Source organism: Caretta caretta, chromosome 7 (genome assembly GCF_965140235.1).
Source record: "Caretta caretta isolate rCarCar2 chromosome 7, rCarCar1.hap1, whole genome shotgun sequence".
Lineage (NCBI taxonomy): Eukaryota > Metazoa > Chordata > Testudines > Cheloniidae > Caretta > Caretta caretta.
Window position 1 is genome coordinate 67921671 of NC_134212.1, and position 23643 is coordinate 67945313.

The 23643-nt window shown below is 42.6% G+C and overlaps 1 protein-coding gene across 3 annotated transcripts in view; it reads left to right on the top strand.

Moving 5' to 3' along the window:
- LOC125639659 (L-threonine ammonia-lyase-like) overlaps nucleotides 1-23032 on the top strand; it is a 49854-nt gene extending 26822 nt beyond the window's left edge. For all 3 annotated transcript variants that reach the window (XM_075130793.1, XM_048857220.2, XM_075130792.1), the window contains 6 exons: nucleotides 1963-2059; nucleotides 3226-3301; nucleotides 5017-5142; nucleotides 8657-8824; nucleotides 9912-9969; nucleotides 19899-23032. In XM_075130793.1, the coding sequence (XP_074986894.1) occupies nucleotides 1963-2059; nucleotides 3226-3301; nucleotides 5017-5142; nucleotides 8657-8824; nucleotides 9912-9969; nucleotides 19899-19997 (624 nt within the window). In that variant the 3' untranslated portion in view covers nucleotides 19998-23032. The remainder of the gene's footprint in view (nucleotides 1-1962; nucleotides 2060-3225; nucleotides 3302-5016; nucleotides 5143-8656; nucleotides 8825-9911; nucleotides 9970-19898) is intronic.
- The last annotated feature ends 611 nt before the right edge of the window (nucleotides 23033-23643 follow it).

The following is a 23643-nucleotide window of genomic DNA, read 5'->3' on the forward strand; positions in this document are numbered from 1 at the left end:
TCTTATTTAAAGTCTAGAGTTGCCTCCAAGTTTTAGGACACTGTAGAATTGTTATTTGAAAGACCTCGAACTAGATAGATCCCCAAAGCAGTATGGAGATTACTTAATCTTTACTCCTGGAAGGAGCAACCTATTCAGGTTAAAACTGAGATCTCTGTGGATTATTGTGAAAATTTGTCCATAAAATAAAACATTCATCCCAAATTATACACCGAATAACCCCTTCTGGCTCTTGGTGTAGAAATTTCAGCTAGCAGCTGTTGAAATTGTAAGTGATGGGATACAGCAGACAACATATTTCTGGATGAGGAAAGGTTACTTAACATTACAAGGTTGAATGACTTTAACCATCCACAAATGTATAATAGCTATAAAAAAAATGTAGGAACCTGGAGGGTTCCTAAAGATGGGCACCAAACTAAACCTTAAATGCAAACACCTCTGAATTTTAAGAAATTGGAATCAAGAGCCAAATTTTTAGGCTCTAGTCCAGCTCTGCATATTGGTGGTAGTGATGATGATGATTTATTCATGATAAATGAGATTTATATATTAAAAACATGGGGATAAGACCTGAGGTCTTTTTACTTAATCCTGGGAGTTTGCCTGAATATAGAACTCTGAACTTGGCCCAAGGGAAAAACAAACCTATACTGAATATAATGGAAGCTGGTATGAATCATTGACGAGACTGAAATCTCCAGGGGACTATAGTACTCAAGACTGGAAATGTATATGATGATATTGATGCTATTCCATTATTCCTGGGCAAAGGGTCAATACATAGAATCACAGAATATCAGGGTTGGAAGGGACCTCAGGAGGTCATCTAGTCCAACCCCCTGCTCAAAGCAGGACCAATCCCCAATTTTTGCCCCAGATCCCTAAATGGCCCCCTCAAGGATTGAACTCAGAAGCCTGGGTTTAGCAGGCCAATGCTCAAACCACTGAGCTATCCCTCCCCACCAAGACCTAGGCACTACTTAAGACCTATTTTGAGGACTTAAGTGGCACATGGGCCTTTGTACTCTCCCTGTGCATCAGGGTGAATTTCACCCTGTTTTTGTATGTCTTATTTTTTCTTCATTTTGATGTAAAGCCTGCAGAAATTAGGTGATGTCTGTTGTTTAAGATAGCTGGTTCCAGTGTGTTTTCTTCTTAGGGAGGGATGTAATAGTCCAATGACTTAATTGTCCTTTCTTGCTATGACACAAAGGAACTGTTGGATTAAAGAACCATTTTTATTTATTTATTTATTGCTTGCTCCCATTACAGTAGAACTTGATGTTATTTAAAAGGAATCTTTTACAATCAGGTGACAAGTCAAAAGGAACAATTCAGACTCCTTTTACAAGCTTATTCCCTCGTGCCAAAAGTAATGAGAGATTTAATTTGATCTATTTGGAAGAGTTTAGTGACTGAGAAATTGTAGAGGGACCACTGTCTAGGTAAAATCATAAATTAAAATCAACGCACCACTTTAGCAGTTAAAATCATGCCCTAGATTACTGAAAGGTGTTTTATAATATAAACAAATGGCAAATATTCGACTAAAAGCAACATTATAACTCGTCAGTCATTTTGTCAGTAGGATTAGGCTCGTCAATTTCACTTTGTTTTGTACCAGTACAATGCTGCTGTGTTTTGGGTCCCCATGTAGGGAAATGATGTTGATCCTTTTGAAATTCCTGCAAACATTTCCATTCACTTTTATTTTTAACCTATTCCCATCCCATTTTTTTAAGAGAACCTAAATTTGGGCCTTTACCAAACAGACTCTGTCTTTAGAACTAGGGACCAGATAAAATTTAATTGGCAAAAGGGGTTCATATGGTTGCTAATCATGATAACAAACTTTGCCCACACTTTTTACAGAATTTGTTTCCCTGGTGTTGGTGGTTCCTGTTGTACCTTGATCTGCATAGTAGTAGGTAAAGATGATTTTTTTCTCTGCTTTCCCAGGGTGTTGAATCAGAGAGTTTCCCTGTGTTACAACAATCATTAAAGATAGGCCATCCTATTGAAGACCAGGCCTGCAGCAACCATCAGTTTTATGGAGGTAAGAGTAGGAATTCAGACAATAAATGTTGTTATGGATTTCTGCAACCTGTTAATCTTCTTTTTCAGTTAATCCACATCAAGTCCAAATGAAATGATGTGTCTCATTTGAAGTGTCATGGTTTAATAAATGCTGCTAATAGCAACCCACAGAGCAGGACTTTAAAACATGGATGCAATAATAAGACTTCCAGATCCTGCATTTTGATGCACAAATGAACACTTAGGGACATAAATGTATTTATTTAGGGCCACGTTTGGCCAGTTGTATCACAACTAGTAGTACCTTATTCCACTGAAATCAATGGGATGGCTTGCAAGGTAAGACATTAATCAACAGAAGGGTGGCAGAATACAGTGATCACTTACTTAGATATATAAAACAACAAGGCAGCAGCTTTTGGAAACTGGGTTCCTGGTTTTGGGGTTTTGTCATTTAATTTTCAGAGAAACCTGCATATTAAACCAAGCAACAAAACAAACAAAACCCACTGTTTAGCTGGTTTTTTCAGAGCACTTCCTGCATTGAGTTCAATGAAAGTTAGAGGTCAACACCTCTGAAAATACAGCTGTGTGAGCATGCAAAATCTCTCCTTCCTTCTTAACAATCTCTCCCCCTCACCCACACCCCACCCCATGCATGCGCTCATATCAACTTGTGGATATTCCTCCACTTAATTGAACTACAGATGTCCAAAACCAAACTTCTTACTATTGTTAATAATCCCTCCCACTCTCTACTCTCGTTTGTTGACCACCCCACTTAGCCACTACGGCTCACAAACTTGGTGTCCTTTTCAACTCCTCATATTGATTTATGATAATATATAATTCAGGTACTGTTGCACATTGAGAACCACATACTCACTGGGTCACTGAAGTCGATGGGACTTTGCAGGCCCTTGGGTGCAACTGTATGATTCTTACTGCAGGACTGGGGCCTTAGAGTATAAAGTCTTTGGTCTCTTATGCTGGCAAACTACTTTTTTTTGGATACAGAAATAACAGTAATTAAAATATATATCTTTTAAAAACTGCATAATGGCAATGTGCTGTGTTTTGTTTTATTTCAAACAAAAATAAAGAAGAGGAGCCCAGGGCTCTAGGCAAGTTTGGACATCACTAAAACTGCCAGCTTCACTTTTGACGTGTTGCTTAAATCTGCAGATGTGAGTGGACCTTGCTTTGGTACCAATTCTTTGCAGTTGACTGGGAAGCTTGTAGACAAGGTTGTTACTGTGAGGTAGGTGAAGAAGAACAATGTAGTGAATGATGTTGACTTGAATTGTAAAACGAAATACTGTTGTACATTAGAGAGGGGCTATATTGGCTCCTCCCTGAGGGCCTGATCAATCCTGACTTCCATTGAATTCCATTGTTTATTGATCTTCAATGAAAGTTTCAACTGCTTGGGACTGCAGGATCAAGCTCTGAGGTCCTGAGTGAACTCTTTGAAGCCAGGAACAGTTTTTCTATTGATTTTTCTATAGCTCTTAAATGGGGAGATAACGTCCAACTAACTGACAATAATACATTATGTTAAGTAGCATTTATCTTCCCATCTGCTTCGTCATTCATTCAACAGTATGGCCTTCAGCTGTATTTTATATAGTATTTAATATTTATAAATACTATATAGTATAGTATTTATATAGTATAGTATCGGATACAAGCTGTATCCCAAGTACTTTCAGGGTCATAAATAATATTTACCCAGTTATATATTTTAAAATGGGAAAGAGGTATCTCGATACAGAAGCAAAGGAGAGAAGTGCTTTCAGGTGAGATTTAAAATGGGGAGAGACAGGCATGGGGAGAAAGGGAGGTCCTTCCAGAGAACAGGCATTGTGGCTGACTATATGGAATTTGTAGCTGATGTTTATATGATTCAGTGCTATTTACCCTAATATATGATCAACCCATAAAAGAAATGTAAGCCAGATCCATAGCTGGGGTAAACTGGCCAGTTGAGGATCAACCTCTATGCCTTTTTCAAGGCAACTGTGCTTGCATTATCTACCTTGAGATAGTGCAGGTTCTCTTAGTCAGAGCTGGATGAATAGTGGGGAAAATTATTCCTGGATGTTTAAGCTAATCAAGATTCAGCCATGTTCATGAACCATTTTTGTTCATTTTCTATGAACGTTCAAGCCCTCCAACTTTAGCAGTGTGAATATTGACAAAAATTGAACACTAAGCTCTGGTGACTTTTGAATTGTATAGTCCACTGTAAAATACACAATTCTGTGTGGGTTACATAGTCACCCAAACAGAAACAATGCTGAGTGACTTTTGCATATAAACAACAAAGCATAAATTGCAAATATTAACATTCTGAAGGCCAAGATTTAGGGGGCTAACAAAATTCATGAATAATTAAGAATAACACAAAAAAGAGAATATTGGTGGTTCATTGTGGAAGGAAAAATGGCAAAATGTGCATGCACACGTAGTATCTTTTATCCAAATATTGGATGCTATAAACAAGCCCTATCTTAGAATCCTTATTGACATGTTTCGTCCCAAGGTAGCAAAAGGGCTACCACATGTGAGTAAGGACTTCACTCATTAGTTAAATTTGGTCACATTCATGGTGCAGGAATAGCCTTTAACAGCATATTGCAATACTATACAACAGTGCAGGACAGCCAGTGGAAAACAACTTATCCAAGTCAAACAGCAGGGGGAATTTAGGTAGGTGGGATGTATTTACACAGCTGGATATTTAGCCAGGTTGCTGAGGCTAAAGCCTCTACTCTTGCAAAAAATACCATGCAGCTGTGGTCAAGAGCTATTTTCACACCCAGCAATACAGTTTCCCATCATGTTATAGTCCTAAATAAACCCACCAAGGACCAAAGGAATCCCTTAATACATAAATATCTTGTCTTGTCCCATTAATTCTTTTAAATTCACTCTGTATTTGTTCAGTTTTGATACAGTTCCTTTTGCCTTCAGGGAAGAGGACATTCTAATTTCCATGCTGCGGTTGCTGGAGTATGAGAGAGCCACAGTGGACGCAGAAGGGGCTATTGGACTTGCAGCCTTAGTTGCTGGGAAGCTGCCAGAGTTAAAGAGTAAAAGGTACAGCATCTATAAACCAGCTGAGAAAAACAGAGAGCTTACCAAGGAAGTCACATGAGAGGAGTGTCTGTGCACTGAACTTCGCAGACAGAAAGGGGTCTCTTATTCCCCTTTATTCTGAATGTTGAATCACTCACTACTGTCAGTGGGACACTGCACTAGGGACAACTTGCTGAAAGAGAGGGAGAAAGAGGGCCAGACCTTCAGCTGAAATCCTTCGTAACCAGGGGTGAAAGTAATTTAAAAATCTTACTGGTAAGGACCCCTGGAAGGGGCGGGGCCTCAGGCAGAAGGAGCGGGGCTAGGGGTCAGCCTCCCCCAGCCAGCCCTTCAGCGCTGCCCAGACCTCCCCTCCCAGGGCTCTGGCAGTGATTTAAAGGGCCCAGGGCTCTGGGCACTGCCTTGGTGGCCAGGAGTCTCGAGCCCTTTTAAATCGCAGGGCGTTGAGGCAGCTGCCCCTTTTGCCCCCCGCCCTCGGCAGCCCCGGGGGGGGGGGGCAAAAGGGGCAGTGACATTAAAGCAGTGTCACTTGGACAATATGGAATCATCTTTAAAGCCCCTCCTAGTTCTATCTTTTATGTTTTTTAAACTGAAAGTTGGATTTTGCTGCTCTTGGAACTCGAGGTTTCTCAATTAGCTTTTTATGAATGGCAGCGCTTTAATGTCAGCTGTGTACGGGCCCTTACCTGCGGCCACTTCTTACCAGTACGCCGTACTGGCCCACTTTCTCCTCTGTCCATAACAATCAATGGAGCTACACAAATTGACCCAAAGGGTTCAATCCTGCAAGATGTTGATCACTCTGGCCCCAATGTAAATCAGTGGGATTCTACATGTGTTTAAAAATAAGCATGTGCGTAAGTGCCGCTTTGGATTTGGGTCAGGGTGTTCAGCACCTTGCAGGACTGAGCCCAAGCTCATGGCGTAGCCCATAATGTGTGTGGGTTATTTCAGTTTTGTTTTTTCATTGTATGGGATCTCCACTGGACAAAACGGATGTATTTGGTCACTTTGTAGGCTCAACAAGAGAATTTTCTGCTGAGTGAAGCAGCCTACCATACCTTGTAGTGTACTGGCAATTAAGTTACAGAGTAGATCCTAGAAAAGAATAAGTGTAATTAATTCAAACAGAGCAAGACTGTAGTGAAAGAGAAGAAGCCTGGAATTGGGAGTCAGGAGATCTGGGTTCTGCTTCTTTAGCATTGACGTAAACTAATGTGTGACTTCAAGCAAATCACTTAGATTTCAATAGAGGTAGGTGCTTAAATATCATTGAGGATCTGGCCCTTAACCTCTCTGTGGTCAGTCTGCAGAATTATGATGAGACTTAATGTTTATATAGCACCTTGAACACATCACCCAAATGTTCAACGGGCTTTCTCCACTGTTACTAAAGTTCCTAACGGTGACTCTCAGAAGAGTGGTTCCGCTGAGCCAGTCTTAATACTACTTTGTGATTGCTAGATGGGGGTCGCTTAATAGTTATTGATTCATTTTACTTGACAACATCCGTTGGTATTTTGATGGTACCCACAGATAGCTGGGGAGGCTGGATAGTTCAGTCCCACAATTTCCTACAGAAAATACCGGACAACGGTCAGGCAACTGGTGTGTTGAGACCACTGCCTATCACAAGCACCAGTATTGTCTCATTGTTACCTTGTGCTCTTTGTTGTTCCTTCGACTGCAAAGGGCTCTTCGGGGAAGAGGCCTTGTCTTTTTGAACAGTGCCAAGCACAGCAAGGCCCTGGATCATGTTTGGGGCTCCTCGGCACGACTTCAGTACAAATCATCATCCCGGTATTCTAGTAAACAGCACTCTAAACTGTAACCACACTAAGGCCTCGAAAGCCGCAACTAGCTCAGGACGAGCCTCACGAGCTACATCTATGCTACGAGGTAGGGGTGTGATTCCCCTGCTCGTGTGGATGTACTTGTGGCAGTTCTCCTGGAGCTAGCATGAGTATAAATAGCCGGGGTAGTGGCAGCAACGGCATAGCTGAGCCATGCCCAGTACAGGTGAGTGCTCAAACGGGTGAGTGCGTACTCAGCACAGCTCAGCCGGGCTTCCACTGCAGCCACCCGAGCTCCTGTGGCCAGGCTGCTATTTATACTCGTGCTAGCTCGGTGAGAACTAGTGTGAGGGTGTGTATGTGAGCAAGGAGCGCACACCCTGAGAGACCACCTCTCTCCCTATGACACACCGCCATGGACAGAGGTGCTGAGATAATAGGGAGGGTGTGGCCAACAACGTGTTCTCCATAAGGGTCCTGGGGGCTCTGGAATGCCCTCCCAGCTCTGGACTGGGGCTCAGGGCACACTACAGCTCCATGACTTTGAAGAGCAGTGAGAGGATTTCAAGATGAATGTGGGTGTTGGTATTTAACTATGAGCTGCTGCTTGATGCGTGATCCCATGGTGATGAGCACCATAGAAACTCCTGTGAGGAAATCAGTAATTCTGTCTTGAGAGCAGGGTTTGAATAGTGTGCAGTAAATAGGGCCTGGGACTGCACATTGAACCAGGAGAAAACAAAATATTGAATTGCTACTGATTAAGTGAGCGCTGTCCATCCTGTGTACTGAATGAGGCAGGGGTCCTGTGGAAAAAATAGTATGTCGCCATGTAATTAAGGATGGTAGCATAATCCGTACACACAAGGGGGCTCAACTGAGATTGAACAGGCACCTTAATTCTGGCACTTCCTAACTTTTGAGTGCTTGACTTTGCAACGCTCACAATATTCTTGTCACTGGGTCTTTCTCTGTGTAATTGTATATAAATTAGATGGAAATAAATATATCCCCCCTGAGCATATTCAGCACCTCTCGCTGTCTTGGACTCACACCAGTGCAGCTCCCCTGCTTGTATCAGTGGAAGTGCTAATGTTGACCCGGCGCAGACATTTTTACTCCCATGTCTTCTATGGAGCATGGGCTCCATTCTTTAGACAGGAGCAGGAAAAGGAGCACCTGGGGAATGTCACTGGTGGAAAAACTCCAGACAGAGTTACTGAGCGAGCTCCCCTCCAGTGCAGGGATATAATGAACTTACACTTACATGATGCCTTTCATCTGAAGCATCCTGCACTACTTTGGAAGGCGTGTACATGGCATCTCTCACACCAAAGAAATGCAGCCACCTCCAGCAGCAGACAGCATCTACGACACCCTGTTTGGCCAGTATAGGCTCCAAGGGAAGAACATCTACTAAATTGACAACACCACTTCCTGGATCATGTTTTTTCTCTTGTGAGGTGCCTCATCCAAGTACCGACCGGATTCTGCCTTTAGCTAATGAGAGCTGAGGTGATCATGGCATGAGGTGATATGGAAGCATACGCCATCTGAAAAGTAATAGGAGAGGACAGCTGCAGCAAATGGCAAAAGCAGATATTGCGTACTGTATCCATACAGTTATTGAAATATCTGCATTACTGTCCAGTATGACAATTTTATAGGAATTTCTTTGCATAAACAAGAAGGAAATAGTCCTGTTTGCTCTTGTCTTTCAGAGTGGCAATCACTGTATGCAGTGGTAACTTGGAGCTACCTTTGATGAGACAGTGCATAGATCGTGCCCTGCCCCTTGACAACAGAGTCTGCAAATTTTCTCTCCTTCTCTCTGATTGTCCAGGAAATATTTCAAAGCTACTGGAGATACTGACTCGGGAGGAAGTGAGGTAATTCAGAATCCTATATTAATACCCGGTATTACACTGTTGAGAAAATAGCACAATTGACTCAGTGTTTTTAAAGACTATTGCATGCTTACAAGTGACAGTTAAAGGCAAAGGGAGTAATCCAGTGGTTTACCCAAGTGACCAAAGTAACCCAGGGAATCTATTTAGATAGCGCTGTTGTAGCCTCTGTCGAAAACCTTCCCCGTCACAGGCGGAAGATTGGTATGTGCCCTCCATAATAGGCACATTACAACTACAACTATCCTGCTCTGGGTGGCTTATCAGTGTTGAAATGTAGAATTGCATTGCTTCTAGTCGTTGCAAGGCCTCTACTTATATTGAAACAAATTTTGAATTAGCCCATATTGGGCTAGTCTCTCTCCTAGTCATTTTAATCTCTATATTAAATGCTTCTTAGAAGCATGAAACAGTACAGAGTACAGGGCAAATCCTGCCTTCTGATGTAAATGCAAGGCTTGTGTACACATGCAAAAGCTAAGTTTGACTCTTAACCCTATAAATAAAATACATAGTTGTTAAAAGTAGAGGCATATATATTGGTGAAGTGCTAACAAAACTTGCAGGCTAAGTGACTCCATGAGGGAATACTTGGGAGATGCAAGGGGAGATACAGTGGAGAATGCAATTGAAAAAACTCTTCAGGGTTAAACTTCTACCCGGTCTTTCAATGCTGTCTAATTTGAATGTGTTATCTCTGTTCCTGGCTGCTCCCATCCAGCTGTTGCACTTTGGTCCAGTAATGCATATCCATTTGATTGCTGCTATAAATTTCCCAGATATGTGCTAACAATCCATTGCTTTAAATGGAATGGTAATAGGATGACAGTGGTGCAGCAGATGTCGGGAAGGGCCTGTAGCTGCAGGACTAAAAGCATTTTAGGGATCTGAACAGCCTCTGCTCTGACCCCATGTTTATTTCAGCATATGAAAAAGGTTTGAGGTACATCACACTTCTTTCCTCCAACTACACCTGCATGAATTTGTTTATTGCTCAAACACTTCCAGAAAGCATTTGACAATGACTAGGATTTGCCCTGCTCTTTAATTTATGGTTGGTTTGTTCTAGGGTGTTGGACATCAAACAAGAACACATGTTTGTGATATCTGATCTCTTCACTATTGAGGTAAGAGGGAGAAATACAGTTTGTCACTTCAGCTGTGTTGGCCTCTCACAAACTTGGTTGTAATTGTAATTATAAAGAAGTTAGGACTCTTCTGCCTTCATATATCTTCACATAATCATGTGGGTTGATAAGGCATTGTAATGCCACCCAGCAGAAAATACAGACTTTGGAAGCAAGATGTTAGATAATCAGCAGTACTCTGTGTTATAGGGCAACTTAATCACGTTGTTCTTAACAGGCATATAAATAATCCATGAGTCTCTTCTCCTATCATTGAAATGCACACAGTTCTGGGTGAAATCCTGCAGCTATTGGTACTGCAGAGCTGCGTTGTGTATATAACATTTCTGGACTGTAAGTGGTGAGCAACAGCATCCAGCTGAAGTTTCAGGAGGAATCTGTATAGCTTGAGTATAACTACCCAAACTTGAACTGGGCCAAGATCCCCTCTGTGGCTAGCGCTGCTGTTCTTAGGCCAAGTGTTATGGAATCTTTGATCAGAGGTGGGACCTCAGTTCTGCACTGATTTTTCTGTTTTCGGCTTGCTGGCGGTTCTGAAAAATAAATCAATGAAAGAGTCTGTTCTTGTCAAACCAAAAATGGTGAAAAATGTTGGCCCATTGAAAACAATCCATTTCCAGTCAAACATTTAATTTGACCTGAAGGTTTTGTTTTGGGCATTTTTAAAGGGCATAAAATGGCCAGAGAATGTGGTGGTGATGGTGCCACTGTCCTCATTCTTATATTTGAGCCTAGTGGTTATAGAGGACATGGGAGACGGGGGTCCAGTTTTCCCCTTTGCTTGACGGGGAGAAGGGTTTTGAAAAGGAGTCTCCTATGTAGCAGGAAAGCGCCCTAGCCACAGGGCTATGGGATAGTCTCAATCTCTCCTGTTGAAGCTATTCCACTTTGTATCAATAGTTATTGGAGCAGGGACTTGAACTTAGGTATTCCACATCCTAGATGAGTCCTCTCACCACCAGGCTGTAGCATCATTCTTACTCATTCCTTGCCTCAGTCATTATTCACTGTCACGCACAACTGAATGATGTAACTGAAATCACTGGGATACGTTTGACGATCTGAGCTCTAGGAGCCTTCAGTACTTTTGAAGTTTTTTACTCTTCAATTGGACAATATGGAATAATCTTTAAAGCCGTCCTAGTTTTATCTTTTATGTCTTTAAAGTGAAAGCTGGATTTTGCTGCCCTTGGAACTCAGGGTTTCTCAATTAGCTTTTTATGAAATAGTGCTTAACACTTACTTATGTTGCCAAATAAGCTGTACTAGATCATCTTTCCTAGTTTCTTGGCAGAGAATGCTACAAGAGTTTTCGTGTCTATTGCAACCTTTGCTATGGGGCTAGTGCATCAAAATATTGAAACCAAATATACTCTCTGACCAAAAAGAGTGTGCCATTGCTCATGTCTGCTTTTAAATATGATCTATTTTCATAGGCTTTCCATTCTTGTACTGCAACAGGATTGGATGGCTATCTAATCTAAAGGTCAAAGTGTTTCACAAACTGAATGATGCTGATGATGATTTTTAACAGTACTGGAAGGGGATGGAATACCTTTATGATACAATTAGAGAGAAACCGGAGCTGCAAAGTTGGGATCCAGACCAAAATATCCCAAAATGTTTTGAGGGGTTTTTTTTTATCCAGTGCATTAAAATTAATCCTCAAGTTTAGTAGTTCTGGATTTTTTCCTTTATAGAACTCAATGCCAAAACTTTTGTTTAAGGTTCTGACTGCAAATTCTCAGAAGTCAGAAAGTAAAAGTTAGGTTTTCATAGCAACATTAATTCACCCACTTTGCACATACTTTGTATTTCTTTTCTTCTTATGTTGCTCCTGCTCAGCAAAGCACTCTCAACATGTGCCTAAATCCCCAATCCCATTAGGAATTTTGCAGTGTGAATAATGTGAAATTGGAAGTGAATTAAGCTAAATTGAATTAGGCCATGTTAGGCCTGAATGAGTGTCCACACAGGGGTTTAATGCAGTTTAACGAATCCACTTTAAATACACACCTTTTGTTAAATCAGACTAACTTTCCGGAGTGTCCCTGCATAGACATGCTCACTATTGTAAATACAGATGATGGATTCTCTGCCTGAACTATGGAGTTAAAGATAAAAGTAGTGGCTCATTCAGAGAGTTAAATCACTACAGTGCTTAATCTTCCCCAGGATTTACTGTTTCATTTCCAAGTAAGAGAAACTTGGCTTTTACTCACTGTTTATCAGGATGATGGAGCGACTTTACTCACTGGTGGGATGCCTGGATGTACTTGGGTTGACTGATTTGGTGCACATCTGTGGAAAGATCTTTGCTGTTAGCCAGTTGTTGTGTGGAGACGGCTTTAAAAAAAAAAAGCTGTGTGTTCAACTGCACATTCTGCTTTTGGAAAAATGTTTGCAGGAACTTTTGTGCTGAAGAAAATAAGCAGCATTGAAAAGGGGGGAAACAAATCTCCTTACTCTTTCGCTGATGATGATATGGCTTCATGAGGTTCAGCAATTGCTTAATGAGGTGACCTATGCAATGGGATTGGTTGCCTGTGTTTTTTAGAATGTGCAAGAACATCTTCTGGAGATCTTCTGTTTTGCACCTCTTTGATTTAGAGGGTCTCTACCAGTGTGAGAGGTTTGTCTTGCAGTAGTTTACAGATCACCGGTCTGGTAGCAACATCAGGAGCCAGGTCATGTTGAAGTTGGTAGTTTTGAAAGATAAGATTTTTCACCTGTTAATAGTCCTTGGCAGGTTAGAAACAACTAGGGATGGGCAATTCCCTGAATTATTTGTTTTAATGAGCACCTCTTGTTTACACCCTGCAGAATCTGTTTGTAGAGGATAGTAGTGAGCCTTCTTTCTGAGTTGGGTGCAAATATGGGTTCTATACCTGCAAGAATATTCCCTTCCCCAGACTCTCTCCTCTCTCTACCATTCCTTCCCTTCTACGCACGAAGGCCACAGATCTCTTCTGGGGGCTGAGAATCCTAGTCCCTCTCCCTTCTGAGGTATTTCAGAGAGGGAGTTTGATTTTCAGTGCTTGTTAGGTGCCTAAATGCCTTTGAGGAGCTGGGTCTAGGTGACCACTTTGGGACTTGGAAAGGGAGAAGGGAATGTTTTCCTCACTGTTCCTAGCCTAGGTCCCACATTGGACAGTAAAGTGTGTGTCTGTGGGTCTACAAAATCAGTGGCACCTTGGGGAAAGAGATCTGGGGCAGAAGAGGATGGTCAGTGCCAACATAGAACTACAGTAAGAAATATGCAAAATCTTAAAGCCTCCCAATTGTGCTAAGCAGCAAAATTAAAGTAGCAACATCAAGGAGTGAAAACCATTAATATGCTTCCTCCAGCTGTTCTGAGTGCTCCATTTTTGATATGGTGGGGTGAACTATTGAAATGATTAAACAAAGCAAATATCCACCCAGTTTCCAAAGGAATGTGTTTGATCTCTGAGTGCTAACAAACTGGCATGACCTGCTTCACTCCAGATGCAGTTTGGAACATTTTACAGGTTCTAAATATTTAAAAATATGCTGAGATACTCTTACCAAATCATTTTTTAAAAAATCTAGCAATCCCTTTCTGTTTGTGTTGACATTGAAGAAAGATGGACAATCAGCAATAGCAAACTCAAGTCTGGGTCAGACCCGGGGGAGAAATGGGCCTACATCACTGTGGGCTTATAGACTGTGGCGAGGGGGGGCATTTCCAGTGCTTTGGAAGGTATCTCGTAGTCAGAGGATGAAGTACCTAATCAGCTGGTGGTAGCTTTTCATGCCTGCTCCCTTTTCTAAATCAGTCTAACTCCCTGAGGGCTAGATTCTGATCCCCTTAGGCTGAATGCTGCTGTCCACCAAGAGTAGCCCTGTGGAAGTCAATGGACTGTTTGGGGCACAAGCTACTACTCAGTTTGGGTAAGCACTGCAATCTGGTCCTGAGTGTCTCTCCTCCCAACTATTCCCCCAGTATCCAACATCAAGCAGTTCATTGGGTGAGTTGCTGCTTCCTCCTCCTCCGCTCCAATCTCCTAACCATCAAGGAGAAGACTCTCTTCTCTGGCAGGACAGAAAGTCAGTCAGTGGGTAAAGAACTTTAAAGGGGCTGTGGCTCTCCCTCGGTAGCTTGCTTCATGGATCAGTCAGGGCAAAGAAGGGGTCCGTGTTCAGATGGAGTGATTTACAGTGGGTAAACAGTAAACTGTGGGTAAACAGTTTGCTGGTAAATCTAAGCATGTGCTGAAGGGTGAGAGGATGAACGGGGCCGGGGGTGGGGGGGAGGGGAAGAGTCTTAAAGAGAGAATACGATTGAGTCAAGCTCAAGATCTTGTTCTTTACCACCAACGTGCTCGGTGGCCAGGGCTCAGCATATTAAAAATGGTCTAAGATGGACCTAAAGGTCTGAGATGGAGTTGTGGTCAACAACTTGGCTTCTTGGCCACAATGGAATCTACCATAAGGGTAAAGCTCATCTGTTCATAAATCTCTATTTGTGAGGTTTTCAAACCGTCATTTCTTTTTTTCTATTTATAACTTCTTAACATAAGAATCCCTTTATCTGCACTATTATAGTTTAGTTTGACATTACCTACATACAGAGGTGCAATGTATTATTCAATTTAGCTATTTTCTCCTTTTGAGTGTTGTCCAGATAGTTGCAGCTGACAGTTAGATATTTAAGAAAAACCCCAAGGAAGGAGTGGGAATAACACTCTAAAACAGCGGTTCTCAAACTTTAGCAACCCAAGGACCCCCATTTTGATTTTAAAGTTTTCATGGACCCACAGGCCCTGCCCCCACTCCACCTCTTCCACCTAGGCCCCACCCTTGCCCCATTCTTCCCACCCCTGCTCCATCCCTGCCCCTCCTCTTCCCCACCTCTTTCTGCCCCCTTTCCCTAGCGCCCCCAGTTCCCACTCCTTCCTCCCTTGCAGCACCTCCTGCATGCCGCTGAACAGCTGTTCCCCGGCATGCAGCAGGTGCTGGGAGGGAGGGGGAGGAGTTGATCAGCAGGGCCCGTGGACCCCCTGGAGTGCCCTACTAGACCCCGGGGGGTTCATGGACACCAGTTTGAGAAACACTGCCCTAAAAGACCCCTCCACCTCCAGTTACTTGTAGGCCTGTTGTACACCCAAAACAGGCCACCTGGACCCATAGATAGAAGTCTGTCTTTATATTACCTGATACAGAGGATGGAAGTATAGGTGGCTGGTTTAACAGTCCTAGGGAATCAAGTTACTTGCAATGACTTGCCCATAATTTAAAAAAAAAAATCCAGCTAAAATAGTCAGACTCACAAGAAACATGGAAACGTTGCTACCCATGAGTTCTACACTGCAGGCAAAGCTATTGAACTCAGCAGGCGTTCTGTCTGATCCTAAGGACTGCAGGAGCAGGCTCTATGGGTGCCAACAGATCTGTAGCAGCACTTGAGGAAGAAGGGTCTTCTAACTTTGACTAGCTGGCTAATCTTGGAAGGAAGGTGGCAGCTTCCATGCAACAATACTGTAGGGTATCAGACCTTTCTGTCATAGGACAGTTTAACTTTACAGTAAATCAAAAGCTACCCCAAACTATGAGTTTGATTTCCCTTGCTTGTGTCCACACACGAGCCCCAACTGTAATTGAGCTAGCTGGAGTATAAATAGCACGATAGCCACAGTAGCATGGGTAGTGGCAGCAGAAGTAAGGCTGAACTGTGCCGAAAATCAACCTGCCTGAAACCAGTGGGTACGTACTTGGCACAGCTCAGTCATGTCTAGACTTAGGCACCCAGCCTCTATTGAGAGTCAGTGGGAGTTGGGTGCCTAACTTGCCCTCATGACTTAGGAAATTTCCCAGCTGTATAACAGTGAAAATTGCCCTGCACTTGTGTAAGCCAGATCTACAGCAGGATTTTGCACCAGTGAATCTAGAATCCCACTGTAGACAAGGCCTTGCTCGACCAAGCAGGGAAGTAAGTCCCCACCCATTTCTCTCCTGCCTTGCTTGGCCTTCCATGTCAGGTACAGCATGCAGCCCCACTCTCTTGAGACTCCCCACTGTGAGCAAATGGGCTCCAGACACTTACTCACTAGCTAGAGTTGCTGGTCAAGTGTGAGAGAATATGTAAACTTGAAAGGCCACTGCAACATTTACTATTTAATAGTATGAACATAGACATAGAGCGGGGCCCCACTGTTCTAGGCACTGTACAAACACAGAACAAAGAGGTGGTTCCTGACCTAAAGAGTTCACAATCTACATAACTTCATCAGCCCGTGCTCATCCCCAGAACAAAAGGAGAGTTAAAGGAGCATTTGTAATTCTCTGACTCTCTTGCTGCTTTCCCAGGCCTGATCCTGGGGCAGAGCAGTTACATGCTATCCTGTACTCTAAGCTGAGCCACAGGGCTTAGCCTAGCTCTGGGCAGTGACTGACATCCTCAAGACAGGCCACCCTTCACTGTTGTCTAGGGGGAGAAAAAACAACATTTTAAAAAGTTACCCAGAAATGTCTATATCATTGTTACTCATTTTAGAAAGTGACTCTCCATTCCAGAGCTCTGAAGTACCTTATAGGTACTTGACATTGTCACTGCCCTATAGCACCCCTTGCTGGCCAAGTGTAGCACTGTAAGTGCTCCCTGCCTCAGTTTCCGCTACTGTCATCAATATGCTCAATGAGGCTTTACAGAGCAAGTAATGCCCCTTCTGAAGGGGCTAGTTTACTAACCAAAGGTCCAATGGATATACAAGTAAACCTTCACCCCAGCATCTTACATGAGAGACAGTTAGTCTTAATTTATCCATTCCCAACTGCATATAGCCCTCCCCTCTAGGATTCTCTCTGCTCAGGTCTCTTCCCTGGAGTTAGACCTCTTGGCAGAACCTGGGGAGTGTGCTTCCCCTGAGCCAGGGGGCTGCAGAGCTCCATCAACTGCAGCTCTTCTCTGGGACAGCTTGCAGTTCCTGACAGGACTTCCTGACGCAGAGTGGGAGCCTTTTGGGTTCTTGGTGTTGATGAGTTCTTCTGGGAGCTCCTCTCCCCAAGAGTATCCTGTCTCTAGAGCTACGTGCTTTGAGGAGTTTCTGGGAGCTTTCTATCTCTAAGATGCATTTCCGTTGAGCCTTGATAACCCTTTATTAGACTCATTAGCTAATTAGCTGCCAACCAGCCCGCTAAGGATTTAATTTCTTCCAGGTGGGTATGAGTTGGCTTGTTTCCCCGTAAAGGAGCCTGTCATAGAGAGATTGGTCCCTGACTCCCCTGAAAGGGCCAGCCTCCATGAGAGGTATCTTTTCCCAGATATCATTCTCATTCCATGAGCCCCCCATTTCCTTTCCTCCTCCTTGCTTCACTGAAATTCAGTAGTTCTTGCTAGTGTTGCAACCACCCAAACTCCCATTCCTTTGAAGCATCTTGAGAAATACACAACTGATTTATGTTCTAAAGGAGAAAAATAATAAAGCCATCTTCAGACTGAGGCACATAGTTGTGGGTAATAAATCATGCTTCATTTCATGGTTTTTCATAGATTCCATGGGCAGAAGGGATCATTGTGATCATCTAGTCTGACAGGCCACAGAACTTCTCCAAAATAATTCCTAGAGCACGTTAGCTAGTGGGAAACCATAATCAATAAAAACAAGCTCAGGGCTACTCGACACAGACTGTAGCTGGGTTTTGGAGTGTCTCATCATTCAAATGGCTTTTTCGTTTATTTTTATTTTAAACTTTATGTTGGGGAAGTATGAAATGCTCAAGGGTCTGATTTTTAGAATTTCACCATGAACATTTTTCAGATGACAGGCTGAAAGATAATGATTTTAGTCTCACTGCTTCCTTGAAAGGATCTATTCCTTATAGCCGTAACATAAACAGCATAATGGAGAGTCCTTCTCATCATATCGTATCATTTCTGAATAGTCGCTGGTGACTGAGAGTAATCAATGAACCCCTGAAGGTCCTCTTAAAATGGCCACATCCAAAATGTAACATATGTTATCCATAATTTTTTTGGAGTAGCAGAGTGCATTTTTCCCCTAAACTGCTATGTGCCAGTGAGAGGACTTCTCCATTAGGTTAAATTGTGCAGTGTTGTGCAGCATCTTACAAGCTATGCAAGCTAGTTCTATACAGTACATTGTAAAAGGTACTTGGTGCTCCTCATGACAGCATGTGCCACAAAAGAAAGAACTATATTCGGTGTTTTTGATTTCAGATTCCATCCACAAAGTTTAGAGGGTGGTGGAATTAAAATCAGTATTAAACTGGAGTGGAAAGGATAGATTTTAGGACGCTCGTACAGGATTGACAGGATCCGGGGACAGCATGGATGTGAGTGGCTGGAAAAGATGAGCGAGAGGGGAGTTGAAAATGACAGTGAAGTTGTGAGCTTGGGTGACCGGGAACATAGGAGAATTGTCAATATATTGGTGGAAGGGGGGGAGAGTGGGAGGGAAAATGTGGAGTTTGGTTTAGCCATGTTAATTTGAATTAGTAGCAGAATATCCAGCAGAGATACTAAGAGATGTAGGACTGAGTGGAGGACTGGAGAGATGATAACAAACCATGTGAGCAAGTGAAATCACCCAAGGTAGTGTAGAGAAAATGTTGGGTTTAGGATAGATCCCTAAAGGATGCTGACAGAAAGCAGGAGAGAGGAGAAGGGGCGTCCAGTGGAGATAGTGAAGGAGCCATGATAGCACAGAATCATGGAAACTTAGGGAGGAAAGCATCCAAGAAGAGTGTCATAAATATAAAGGGAAGGGTAACAACCTTCCTGTATACAGTACTATAAAATGCCTCCTGGCCACAGGCACAATATCCTTTTACCTGTAAAGGGTTAAGAAGCTCAGGTAACCTGGCTGGCACCTGACCAAAAGGACCAATAAGGGGACAAGATACTTTCAAATCTGGGGGATGGGGAGAGAAGGCTTTTGTCTGTCTGTCCTGTGTGCTTGCCTGAGACAGATCAAGAAAGCAAACAATCCATCTCTATTAGAATTAGTAAGTACTAGCAAGGAAATTAATTAGTTTACTTTTGTTTTGGCTTGTGATTTTCTCTGTGCTGAGAGGAAAGTGTATTCCTGGTTTTCTTTTTGTAACTTTAAAGTTTTTGCCCAGAGGGAAATCCTTTGGGTTTTAAATTTGATTGCCCCGTGAGATTAGCTTCCCTTCAAATTCTACAGAGGTGCTTCTTTTACCTTTTTTCTTTTCTTTTAAGAGCCTGACTGATTTCTCTATTGTCCTAAGACCCAGGGGTTTGGGTCTGTGATTACTTTGTAACCAATTGGTTAGGATATTATTCTCAAGCCTCCCCAGGAAAGGGGGTGTAAGGGCTTGGGGGGATATTTTGGGGGAATAGGAACTCCAAGTGGTCCTTTCCCTGATTCTTTGTTAAATCACTTGGTGGTGGCAGCGTATCCTCCAGGGGTCTTTCATGCGGGTCCCCACATCTGTAACCTAGAGTTCAGAGTGGGGAGGGAATCCTGACCAGGAGTGAGGAAGAAGTCAAGTTGATAGGCAAATCATGAGAATGAGAACAGCGAAGAGATTCATCCAGAAGGTGGTAATGGGTGATTCCATGGCAGTTTAGTGGAAAGGGCAGAAACTATATTTTAGGGCATCCAGGGGAGAGTCAGAAAAGAGGAATTCAAAGCCAGTGGAGTAGCCTGTAGTCAAATATTTTGGAGGTAAAGGGGAGATCGGTTGGGGAGACAGGTGGGCCCGAGGGAGGACTTCAACATTCTGTTTCTGAGGATTGGAGAAAGAATAGCATTGCTATAAGATAGGGACTACAGAGACCAGAAGCTTTTAACTTAGACTGATCATCTTGCCTTTATGAATGCATTTTATGGCTTAGTTGGAAATACCATTGTGGTCTGAGAATGTTGTCATCTGTTTAAGAATGTTCCTAATTCTTTTCCCAGGTCACCTGCATTATAGAAACTAGAGACAAAATCCACACGGCGCAACTCAGAAATGCGCTCCTGGAACGCTACCCGACAATGATGTGGACAGAACGGTGATGAGCAAAGCACAATGGAAAGTGCTGAGGTTCTTTAACCAACACATTACAGAAAGCTAAACTTGAGGCACTAATAACAAAATATGCATAAATCTTTCCAAACAGAACAGTTAGCAAATAGCTACAGGATCAATTGATATATTTATTTGCTCACAATCAAGTGACTGTCCTTTGAAATAAAGTAAAACTTGAAGCATTAGATTAGCTCAGGAAAGCTTGATAGCCTCTGTTTGTATTGGAATTCATTACTAAGTTATCTAGTGGCTGTTTGGAATTTGACTGGTGTGTAGAATCCTGTGGTGTTCAATAAGTACATAGAAAGAGGACATTTTTCTTTAGTTCCTAATGCAGCTCTCTCCTCACTCTTCAGATTTTGATGCCCACTGCTTTAGTAAGTAATGCATCCTCCTTCTGCTGGCTTTTCACATATTACTACTCTGCTCATTTTATGTTTCCAAGCCAGAGGCATCACTTCATCTGCAGAGTCTGCCTTGGCAGTTGTACAGGTGAATTTATGTCTGCATAAAATACCTTCACTTTCATGGGAGGGGGGCGAAGGCTAATGACACACATTAAAGAGACTTTGTTGAAAGGGAAAACCCCAGTTTGCATGTTTCCTATGGGAAGATGATCATGTTTATATGGATGTGGCTCCTAAAAATGTTGCAGTTATAAAAGGCTGCCTTAATGTGATTAGAGCGTGGGTGTATCAAACAGGAACAAAGGGCTTCTTCTATCCTTTGGAAACTTACTACAGCAAACAATATATAAAATGTTTCTCTCTAAGGAGAGTATATTCCCCCTCCACAACCTCTGCACTTGAATTTTGTGATTAGAAATCAAATGATCATCATAATCTGCTCAAAACAGAATCTATCCATCTCATGTGACAGATTAAGTATAACATTAAGAGTTACTAAGTAGCTGCCTTATATATAAGCAAAGGCAGCTCCAGGAGAAGAGGAAGCATAAGTCTTAAGCAAATCACTAATGCAATTAAGAAGGAACGCATTGAACTGAATGTCCCTGATTACCAATTGTTACATAACCATCACCAGAGAGCTATTAATAAATTAGCACCATGAGATGAGGAGAGACTTTAGTTAGAGAAAGATGGAGTCCATTACTGAGCTTAAGTATTCCAGTTGCCTCTATAGTTGGACGAGTTTCAAGTCAAGTTGAACTATAATGAATCATTCCATTGGTTAAAATTAAACAGAATTAACCCATTATTCCAATGTGGGCAAATTTGCCTCCAGATGCTCTAGCTAGGGCTTAAATATGTAAAATTTTGTGTTTATGTGCCATATTAGGGCCTAATCCAAAGCACCCTGAAGTAACTGGGCATTCCCCAATGCAGGATTTGGATACCTTATTTAGATGCCCAGGATTTATACACTATAAGTCCAATTTTGTTTGTAGGGGCTGAAGAAGAAGGGAGTAATAGAAACCCTGTAATGACCGTATACATTTCTATATTACAATTAAAATATGGATCACCTGAGCTGAAATTTTTATCCCCCTCTAGTTGTTTGAAGAGCATTGTGCTTCCCCAGAGACTTACCTCACACAGTGTTATGCGTGTAAAATTCTGTGCTGTCTTTCTAAGAGGCGCAGCACAGAACTCACAGCCTGTGGGGAGAAGGCTCTGGTGACTTACAGGTACCGCTGCCCCCCTCATGATTGTGGACTGGTCTGTGAGCTGGAAACTGACAGCATAATTGACAGCTTTGGGACTTGTGTAAGTTACAGCAGCCTAACCAGGGATGTCCTATGGACTACAGCTCTGCCCAGAATCTCTACAATGCTGTGCCCCCGTCCCAGACATATCCCTCCCACCTCCAGCCCTGCCCCCCTGTGAGCGCTCTATTCTAGGGCTGGTGAGGTGGTCCTTGGAGAGCAGACATAGAGTTGTTTCTGCAGTGTCTGTGCTGGGGGAATACAGGACTTTTAGGGCTCCCTTATGTTGCTCTGACTCTTTTATCCAGTCTAAAAGAGTGGGACTAGGGGTGAGGATCTCACCCCTGGAGTTTCACATGAAAGTTCAGTGTTTTGTTGTTGTTCTAGAACCATATTTATTTGCAAATGAAAACTAAAGATTACTGACATACCCCAGAGTGTTCCTGTCTCTCTTTGCTGGCTGTAGAAATACGTACATGGCAACAGAGTGCTTACACACTTGAATTTATTATCCTGTAAATCACAAACTATCAGCTACGGCTCCTTTTCCCTGGTCACAAGACTTCAAACCATTTAAAGAGACAGACATTAGGCCAGCTTTTTTCCTTGGAGGTGCCCCCACATGACTTCTATTGGAAGCTGAGGAGCTTGTCCACGTCTAGAATTTGGGTTGTTGGATGTAAACATAAATAAGAGCCTAACTTCCCCTCAGAGAGTCTGGCAAAACTCCTCTTGATTTAAGTGGAAGTTGCACGTATATAGCCGAGCAGAGATTTGACCCTACAGCCAAAATTTTCAGTAGCATCCACTGATTGTGTGTGTCCGAATGCTTGGATGGCCAACCTGAGACACCATGGGCCTGATTTTCAGGGGTGCTGAGCACCCCTGACTCCAGTGGAAGTCAACAGGCACTGCAGACACTCAGCCTTCCAGAAGAAGGCTGAGCGTAGAATAAAATTGTCTAAGTGTTGTTATCTGCAAGTGTCTACAAGTTATTGAATGTAGGTTGCACATAATAACATAGGTGTGGTTTTATCTTGTTTTGGCTATGAATAATTGTTAACACAGAATGTTTCTCACAGTTTTTCTATCCTGGCAGTTTTTCTTATCTGTTAATGTAATGGTTACCAGAGTTGATTTCCATGCTACTACAGTGCTTTTTCACTGCAAGTCAGTTGGCTTTTAAAATTAAGATGAAATATGTACATAGGTAAAAGTCATTCTGAATACTTAAATCAATGTATGCAACAGGAGAGGATAATAAATTTTCTGTGCAACCAGTGGTTTTTTGTATTATGAAATACAATGGGATTGTCAATGCAATGTCTAACATATAGTAAATTCTCATTTAAAGGAGTATATTTAGTATGCATTGTTTTAAGTATCCTACGAGAACTTTGGTTAAAACATTAAAATTTGTTAGTTCCACAAATTGTGAAAACAAGCAAACATTCCATCAGAGTACATGGCACCTCAGTAGTGAAAGATTATTCACCCTCTGATGTGCTGTTAGTACTAGAACAATTTGTTAGTTCCAAACTCACCTTGGATCAGGAATTCAAGGCTGGTTTTACTCAGTTGTCTTCAATGGGTGACAGGAAATTTGCTTCATCTACCTAAAGCCCCATTGCAGAAGCCTTGTGAGTAAACTATGGTAGGGATGGGACATCTAAACCCGTCCCAGAAAGAGAGCTGGGACAGGGCTGCTTCTCAGGCCTATGGAATGAACACAGGGGACTCTTCTGCCATTTGCACAGAGTGATTGGGCCACTGGATCTGGATAAATGGAGAGCTTGTGGCCTCACCTGCAGTGCCACCCTCCATGTGGACTTAGGTGGGATTAGCACAAAGACCCTATTCAGAGCACATGGGAGATGCAGGATATGCTTTGCCAGTAGCAGGGCCACTGCACCACTTAGCAACCTTCTGAAGATAAATGCAGCAGAGGGCCTACGCTGGCTGTCCTC